Raw genomic sequence first — 9276 nt, 5'->3', positions numbered from 1 at the left:
TTGGCATAGTGTTGCTCACAATATTTCTTTATTTTTCTTTTGATAACTGTAAGAACTGTATCAATAATTCTCTTCCATTTCTGATATTGACAATTTTTTATTTTATTATTTATTTATTTAGAGACAGGTTCTAGCTCTGTCACCCAGGCTGGAGTACAGTGGTGCATATTGGCTCACTGCATCCCTTCACCTCCTAGGTTCAAGCAGTCCTCCTGCCTCCATCTCTGGAGTAGCTGGGATTACAGGCACGCGTCACCACACCCGGCTAATTTTTGTATTTTTAGTACAGATGGGGTTTACCATGTTAGTCAGACTGTTCTCAAACTCCTGACTTCAAGTGATCCGCCTGCCTCAGCCTCCCAAAGAGATGGGATTACAGATGTGACCACTGCTCACCTGGCCTATGGCCATTCATTGTTAATTGACCAGTTTTGCTAAAAGTTTATCAATTTTGTTGATATTTTCAGAGAGCAAGCTTTTGATTCCATTCACTTTCCTCTTTAGTATGTCCATTTTCTGTTTCATTGATTTCCACTGTTATCTTTATTATTTGTTTCCTTCTGCTTGCTTTGGGTTTATATCATTATGAGATGATCTTGTTTATCTCTAGCACCACTTCTTTCTTAAAATCTGTTTGTGATAATACAGCTACTCCAGTTTTTTCATGCTTTCTTATGTTTCCATGGTATGTCTTTTTTCATTTTTACTTTCGACTCATTTGTACTTTTGCATTTGAACAGCATCTTTTGTAGACAGCAGCACATAGGTTCTCATTTTTATTAATATATTCCACCTGCTAGTCTCTGTGTTTTGGTTGGAGTGTTTCATCTATTTATATATATTTTTTCAGAGATGGAGTCTCTCTGTCGCCCAGGCTGGAGTGCTGTTCACAGGTCTCCTGACATTCTCTATTTGTCTTTTTTTGTTTGTTTGTTTTTGAGACAGGGTCTTATTTTGTGGAGTGCAGTGGTACAGTCACAGTTCACTGCACCCTCAACCTCCCGGGCTCAAGCAATCTTCCCTCCTCAACCACTGGAGTAGCTGGAGTACAAGCAAGCAGCACCACACCCAGGTAAGTTTTTTAAAAATATTATTTTGTAGAGATAGGGTCTTGCTATGTTGCCCAGGCTGCTCTTGCACTCCTGGCCTCAAGTTATCCCCACATTGGCCTCCCAAAATGCTGGGATTACAGGTTTGAGGCACCATGCCAGCCCTCTGTTTTTCAATTGAATAATTTCTATTGGTCTACCTTCATGTTCACTGATGAATTCTGTCACCTACATTCTGCGACTGAGCCCACAAAGTGATCTTTGATACATTGTTATTTTCGAATTTCCCTTGCTTCTAATAGTTTAACAATCGATTCTCTTGGGATATAATTATATCGTTTTCCAATCGTGATAGTTTTACTGTCTGCTATAGGTTGAATGTATCTGCCAAAGTTCATGTGTTGGCAGCTTGATCCCCACTTCAGTCAGAATTTCTTTGAAATTTTCTTTGCCCAGTTCAGGCATTAAGAAGTGTGTGTGTGTGTGTGTGTGTGTGTGTGTGTGTGTGTGTGCGCGCGCGCGCGCTTGCTGCCTGAGAGTGGGGGAAGACATTGTGAACAGGAATCCTGTATTTGCTTGTCTGTGTCACCACTCTTTCTCCCACCCTATTCGCCTCCTAGTGATCCCTCCCAAACCTCTTATACCCCAATTCTTTTCCTCTGATCCTCAAGCCTGGGGGATTCAAAGGAGATGGGAAACGACCCCGCCTTCTTATGAATATGCAACAGTAAGGGATTGGGAGAAGCGGGAGAGAAAAGGCTTGCAAGAAATTCGCCTCGGGTCAGCCCGCTCCGGGCTCAGCCCAGGCCCGCCACCATCCTCCCCACGAAGAACAGCGAACAATAGCCCAGCCCCGGCCTTGGAAGCCGAGCTGGCCGCAGAGGGTGACGCTGAACTGCTCATCGCCAGGGAAACGCGGCATCCAGACAGCCCTCCAGAGCCGGTGTGAGCTCTGCTGGGCGGGGAGCCAGAAACCGATTCGCCGCGGTCCTGGGCCCAGCGGCTGGGAGTTCCCGGCCCGGCCGAGCAAATGAAGAGGGCGCAGGGCATGGGGGCGGCGCGCACCCGGGACAGTTTCCCGTTGGCTTCTCGGTGACCTTCCTCCCACTTCCAGCTCGGAGCTGGATGCTGGGATCCCTCCAGCGACCCTCTGAGGACATGGGAGGGATGCTGAGACAGGCAAGTGGGGTTTCTCTGTCGATTGTCACCTCGCCCGCACTTTTGGAGAAGGTAGAGCCAAGCAGCGTTTGTCCTAAATCCTGTGTCGGTGGAACTTTTTTTTTACTGAAGTGGGGATGAAAGTTGATCGGCGGTTCCGGGTAGGAGAAGGGACAGAGCTGCTGGCGCGGTGAGGTTAGAAAAGTTGCCGCAGCCCCAGGGGGCCCGGGGGCGAGCGCATAGGGGCGCCGGGGCAGCGTTTGCATAAAGCCAGCTCGGCGGTCGCGTTGCCATGGCAGCGGGGGCGGGGCCGAGCCGCGGCGTGGCTGCGTTGCCGGGCGACGGAGCGGCCGCGGTGGAGACCGGGAATGCCCCGGGCTCAGCGTCCTTGCGGGAGCCCTGGAGCCTGATGCTTCGCTGGACACGCGTGTCTCTCATTGTCAATCCACAGTCCGCTGGCAGCCGCTGTCACTTGTTTAGGGAGTAAGGCGCCTGCGCTATCACCTACTAATGCCTTAATGCTCTGCTTTTGAAAATACTTGAATTGTGGTGTGATGGAAGACATGAAGAATAGTACTCCTACTTAACAGTTTTGTTTTGTTTTGTTTGTTTGTTTTGAGACAGAGTCTTACTCTGTCGCCCAGGTGGGAGGGCAGTGGCGGATCTAAGCTCACTGCAACCTCCGCCTCCCAGGTTCAAGCGATTCTCCTGCCTCAGCCTCCCACGTAGCTGAGATTGCAGGCGCCCGACATTACACAAGGCTGATTTTTTTTTTTTTTTTTTTTTTTTTTGAGACGGAGTCTCGCTCTGTCGCCCAGGCTGGAGTGCGGTGGCCAGATCTCAGCTCACTGCAAGCTCCGCCTCCCGGGTTCTCGCCATTCTCCTGCCTCAGCCTCCCGCGTAGCTGGGACTACAGGCGCCCGCCACCTCGCCCGGCTAATTTTTTGTATTTTTTAGTAGAGACGGGGTTTCACCGTGTTAGCCAGGATGGTCTCGATCTCCTGACCTCGTGATCCGCCCGTCTCGGCCTCCCAAAGTGCTGGGATTACAGGTGCGAGCCACCGCGGCCGGCCCGATTTTTGTATTTTTAATACCGTCAGGGTTTCACCATAATGGTCAGGCTGGTCTCAAACTCCTGACCTCAGGGAATCCGCCCGCTTCGGCCTCCCCAGGTGCTGGGATTACAAGGGTGACCCACTGCGCCTGGCCAACAACGTTTTTTAAAAAATATATTCTGTTTACTCGTTTGTAAGGTACCATCTACTGACGGGAGTTCCTTAATATTTAAAAAATAAAATGCGGAACCGGGTTTGGATCCACGAAACGAATTGTTCCTCAGCCTTTTAAACATCCTAACCAAAAACATTTGCAAAAGAAAAATAAATAAAGCAGGTAGCAGTACTAAATATTAGGCACAGTACTAAAAGTGCAGACAGTTCTACTGTTGGATCTTAAAATGCTTTAGAAAGATGCGACTTTCACAAAGGACTGGAGAGAATCAGCCTCATTTTATTTCCATGGGTATTTTCTTACATGGAGATGTGCCAGGTAAGTTTGTCTTACTAGGTCAAAGATTATTTGTTTTAGCCATATACTACAGAAAAAATGGCAAGGGGTTTGAATGATCTTTTTTAGAGCAGTTTTTTTCTGTAGCTACAGTAGTGCTTCTATTTTACAAATTATTTGTTTACTTAGATACTCATTCATCAAACATTTATTGAGGCTCTACTATGTGCTGTGTGCAGTGCTAGACTTGACAGCAGAGAGGTAAGTGGTGAGAGGCACACACAAAACTGAATTAGAAAAATTCACAGTTGGCCGGGCGCGGTGGCTCACGCCTGTAATCCCAGCACTTTGGGAGGCCGAGGCGGGCGGATCACGAGGTCAGGAGATCGAGACCATCCTGGCTAACACGGTGAAACCCCGTCTCTACTAAAAATGCAAAAAATTAGCCGGGCGAGGCGGCGGCGCCTGTGGTCCCAGCTACTCGGGAGGCTGAGGCAGGAGAATGGCGGGAACCCGGGAGGCGGAGCTTGCAGTGAGCTGAGATCCGGCCACTGCACTCCAGCCCGGGCGACAGAGCGAGACTCCGTCTCAAAAAAAAAAAAAAGATAAAGAAAAATTCACAGTTTAGGGAGCTGAAAGTGCTGGGAATGCAGTTGTAAACATAACATTCTCATTGTGAGACGCCACCAGAGCAGCCCCTGCTACTGGCCAGGGGAGGTACACTGACCGCAGCTGAGCTTGGAGCTTCATTGGCCTTGTGGGTTTTGCTCTTTCAAGGCAGGCATTATTGGACCCATTTAAAACAGGAGGAGTCCAGCACTCAGAGAAGTGCAGTGATGAGCCTCATGTCACAGCGAGTCAGGCTCAAGATCCAAAAGCCCCTGCTACGACATATATTTTGGAACTTTTGCCCTTTGATCATTAAATCCTCACTACCTGAATGACCATATTTTGATCATTCAAAATGGTAAGTGATTTTCTTAAAAACAATAACTATAATGCAATTTTGTTTTTGGTTGAGATGTTTCTAAAGTCACCTATTTCTAAAATCAGATACCAATTGCATTCTGAAGATGTGTTTTTCCAACTGGAATGTTGTCATTGTCAATAATATTTTTTCCAGGGGTTCCTGGTAAGTAAATGAGAAAATTTAAATTTGGTTATTCATCATTTTAAAACATTGAAAGATGTTTGTGTTTTAAAGTACTGTATTTAATAAATCATTATAGCATGAGATTTGTTTAAAGCAAAATACACTAGTTATCATTTAACTTTTTATTAACTTTTTAAATGTTTTGTCACATTTCTTAGTTTGCACTTGCAGCCACATTAGAGAGGTCATAGGAAAAATTTCTATCTGGAAAGTTGTCCTAGAAAGTTCAAGTATGGACTGGGCTGGTCCTGCATGAAGACTTAGCTATGCATTTTCCACAGCAGCCTGGAAAACCTCTTTGAACTAATTTTATAAGTTATTTTGCTATTACAATTTTATTTTTTCAAATAGATTGCAGAATCCCTGAAGGCAAGGACCAGGTCTTTTGTGTCTTTAGAATTCTCTTCCTAATACCAAATACAACACTCTTCATAAATATTAACTGGCAGAAAAAAACAAAAATAAACTTTACTGCACTGATGAAAACTAGAGTAGAAATAATACTTTTATAGATACTATTCTGAGTCACAAAAGTTTTGCTTATGTGCTGATCGCTTTTTGTTTTTTTTTTTTTTTCTCATTAAACTATACTGTGAAATGCTAGGTAGTACCTATTTCATAGGTAGAAAAACTTGAGTTGTGGTGATTAGCATATGAAGTGTTTTTCAATGCATTATCTTCATTGAGCCTTACAACAACCATTCAAGAATTCACATCACCATTTTTCAAACATGGTAGAAAACAGAAGCTCAGAGAAGTTGAACGAGTCAGTCAGGGTCATCCAGAAAGGAAGAGGTACATCTTCTGACCATTTCACATGGTTTTTATTCTGCCATTGCAAACCAGGTACATGTGTGAACTTTGGGAGGCTGGGTCTCTCACCAGCTCTGGGGTGCTCGGTGCAAGATCCCTTCTCTCCCTCACATCCCCAAGGCGGCTGCTCTGTCTGGGAAGAATGTGAGAGAAACTCTTTTAAAAGACAAGGAAGCAGGGCAAGTGAAAGGAGGAGCTAGTGAGGGGCTCTCTGGAGCAAAATGAAGTGAGGGTGAGAAGGAAGAGTCAAGTGAAGTTGATCAAAAACCAGCCACTGTTCAAAAATTGGAGTGAGGGGATGGGGGAGTGTCTTCTTTCAGGCTGCTATCACAAAATACCACAGCCTGGGGGATTAAGCAACAGACCTGATTGTCCCAGTGCTGGGGGCTGGGAGTCCAAGATCAGGGAGTCTGCAGGGATGGTTTTTTCTGATGCCTTGCTCCTTGGTTTACAACCAACTGCCTTCTGCCTTCTTACTGCGTCCTCACACGGTCAACCTCCTATATTGTCTGTGTCCTAATCCTTGCTTATAAGAGCACCAGTCATACTGGATTAGAGCCCACCCATATGACCTCATTATACCTTAATTACTGCTATGAAGGCCCTATCTCCAAATACAGTCCCATTCTGAGGTACTGGGGTCAGGACTTCATCCTGTGCATTTTGAGCCCAGAGCAGAGAATTACAAAGTTGACACTGATCTATGACTTTGAAAACAAGACCTGTTACCTGTTTCAATTACTTTGTTATTCTCGTTAGTATTTTCTCTTAGCGCAAATAAATGGTTGAGCAAATAGTGGCCATTTATTTTTACATTAGTATATTCTGCTGGTTGTTTTTTCAAAAATCCAGAACTGAATTCTCTATTTAGCTTGCTTCATAATTTATTTTCACTCTCCTCTCTGCAGGGCTAGCTTCAAACCTTTCCAAGCTCTGACCAGGGAAGATGAACCCTAGTTCCAGCTAGCGGTGACGTGTGTATCTGCATTTTTTGAGCTGCGGAGTGCTTGGAGTCATATTCGCTGCCTGTGCAACCCAACAGGCCTGATGAAGATGAAATGGCAACACCGTGCAGACCGCGAAGCGTAGGCCTCAAAGAATCCTGGCCATGAAGGTAAGCTGGGCAACCTTCCGCCTGCATGGCGTGATCCATGCTTATTTCTAACAAGATACCTGTGGCAGAGCATTTCAGACTGTTTGTGAAGGGCAGCCAGTAGAATCTGAAGGTTTTCACTAAGGCATTGAGCAACTAACAAGGGTGTAATTGGAATGCGTGGCAAAAACTCCAGTTGTTAAAATATGTGGTCATGAAATAACAGGGTCTAGAGGGAAGCCTGCAGGTCTTGTGGTCAGTGCCTTGCCCTTGGCTGGACTACATAGTGTCTGCTTTGTAAAGGTAGAAATCAATACTGTGTTTCCAGTCAGCCAGAGAAGAAGGTTGCGGAGTCTTCTGCCGCAGAAGTTCCGGGATTCACCAGTCACCAGCGTCTCAAAGTACCTGCGTTTGTCTCCTTAACTTCCTTCATTACTTTATATTCTGCCTTCAAAGGGAGGGAGAGTAGTCTTCTATTTTATCCATTTAATGTCTTGTCATTTGCTGGAAGAATTTTAAGAGGTTGCTTCTTGGCCCTTCTCTGTAAGTTGAATAGAAACCGTGTGCATTGTTCTAGGAATCTGTTTCTGTCATAGCCCCGCGGCGCCTGCCCTTCCCACGGTGAGTGGTGGAGTTGTGGTCTGTGTCCTCCTCGCATTCCCCCCAGTCGTTCCTCTTTGCTTCCGAGTGTGAGGCCCCGGATGAAATTCTGCAGTATCCCTGCTGAAGAACAGGGCGCCAGCACACCTGGTGGAGCTTTTCCAAGGAACACGGAAAGCATTCGGAATGCACTGCTTGGACAAGATCCAGCAGCTTTCCCTGACAGGCGCTTTCAGAACCAGATTGTTGTGTGGAAGAGTCACGGTTATCCCAGCCAAAAAACGCTGCCTGTTTCTGAGAGCTGTGCCTACTTAATTAGAACAGGGATTAGTGCCAGCACTTGGAGTTTGAAAAGTCAGCTTTGAATGTGATGCAAGTCCCTGCAAGGTAGAATGGTCTGTTTCTCCTTATTTGAGCCAGACATCTGTGTAACTGGCCAGCTGTGCAAATCATCTGGCACAGATTCAGGAGGTGAGCTGGTCTCTTCAGTTGTTGCTTTTATAGCAGCTTTTAATCAAAATGCTCGCCTTGGATGCACTCTCCTCAAATTAAGGAACAGAACCACCAAACACAAATGTGTAAAGAGTGAAGGAAGACAGTTATTCTGGCTGTTGATGGCTTCCTCAGGCTGCGCCTAGTGAAATGCCCTTTCTTCCCCTCTGCTACCGAAGATGGTAATGACGGTGAGTGGCTTGGAAGTTCAAACCACTCAACAAGTATTGACCAGTCACAGCCTGTATACTCAGTGCTGACGGGGGCACGAGATGTGTCATGACCTTTCTTCCTGAGTAGTTTATGATCCGGCTGAGGGTGAGCGGCCGTGCACACAGGGAATCATGGGAAAGGTTGTGTCATGGTGTGGCCACCCCAGGAATGCCTGTTGTGGGGCCTCAATGGCCAGAGGCCCAGATCCTCCCTTGCTGTGGTGTCTTTTCTCCTACTTGTCTCCTGCATGTTCGCATCACCCCAAGCCCAATCCAGGCTGTGTCCCATTTTTCAGCTCAGGGTCTTCCTCCAGTCCGGTGAGGGCAGCTCACGAAATCCTAGCTCTGGATGTGTCTACCCCAGGGTGAGTCTGGCTGTGGGGTTTCAAGCCTTATCTTCCTGGAGGAATTTCATCAGGGTCTGAAGGAAATAAAAGAGGGACTGGGCTGAAGAAGAGGAGGAGAGGGCTGTTCTTTCTTCATTATTGATGGTAGTCATAAATCACTGGAAAGTCTTAAAAGTGCCTGAGTGTTCATTTCCAGGACAGAAGGATACGGAGGCAACATAAGAATATAAGACTGTATTGAGGGCAACAGCAGGCAGAGGAGAAAAATGCTGGTCACAACCCTAGATGGTGACTGAAGAGAGGACAACAGCCAGCGGTTCATATTGCTGAGACGGATGGGAGAAGAGACACACAGGGACGAGGAAGCCAGCCCGGGGACCAAGTGTCACCTGGATTAGCCGCAGGTGCCCTTCTCCTCACCCGCGGACCTCAGCTCCCCGCTTCATGATATCAGCAGTGATTTGGAGCTGGAGGAGTCCCCGGGGAGAAGGGAGTGAAGCTGTCGCTCATTCCATCCTTCCTGGCATTTCAAGTTGGAATAATAAATGCAGTTGTGGGGGTTAGGTTTGCAGGTGTTTTTAGCATATCATGGTATTTCGGCTGGCCCAGGGACCTAGTCATCGTGTAACCTCTTTCTAAGGAAACTAGATGCCAAATTCCAAACAAACAAAATGTTGTTTTTGTTGCGCAAAGCCTTTGCGCCATGAAAACTAGGGCATCTAAGAATTTTATTTAGATAACAAGACACGGATCAGAATGGGGCAGAGGAGCATCGGGGGAACTGGGACCTTGCATAAATGCTTATCGAGCCAGATTCCCAAAGATGTACATGTGTCATCTGCAGGAAGAGGGT

The 9276-nt window shown here is 46.5% G+C and overlaps 1 protein-coding gene across 2 annotated transcripts in view; it reads left to right on the top strand.

Annotated features, from left to right (window-relative positions):
• Positions 1-1801: 1801 nt before the first annotated feature.
• Positions 1802-9276, top strand: part of LOC105490248 (spermatogenesis associated 13) — a 326039-nt gene continuing 318564 nt past the window's right edge. For both annotated transcript variants that reach the window (XM_071081538.1, XM_071081539.1), the window contains exons 1-2: positions 1802-2228; positions 6588-6793. In XM_071081538.1, the coding sequence (XP_070937639.1) occupies positions 6788-6793 (6 nt within the window). In that variant the 5' untranslated portion in view covers positions 1802-2228; positions 6588-6787. The remainder of the gene's footprint in view (positions 2229-6587; positions 6794-9276) is intronic.

The sequence above is a fragment of the Macaca nemestrina genome, chromosome 16 (genome assembly GCF_043159975.1).
Source record: "Macaca nemestrina isolate mMacNem1 chromosome 16, mMacNem.hap1, whole genome shotgun sequence".
NCBI classification, from domain to species: Eukaryota; Metazoa; Chordata; class Mammalia; order Primates; family Cercopithecidae; genus Macaca; species Macaca nemestrina.
The sequence above is the reverse complement of the archived record's forward strand: the minus strand, read 5'-3'. Positions and strand labels throughout refer to the sequence as shown.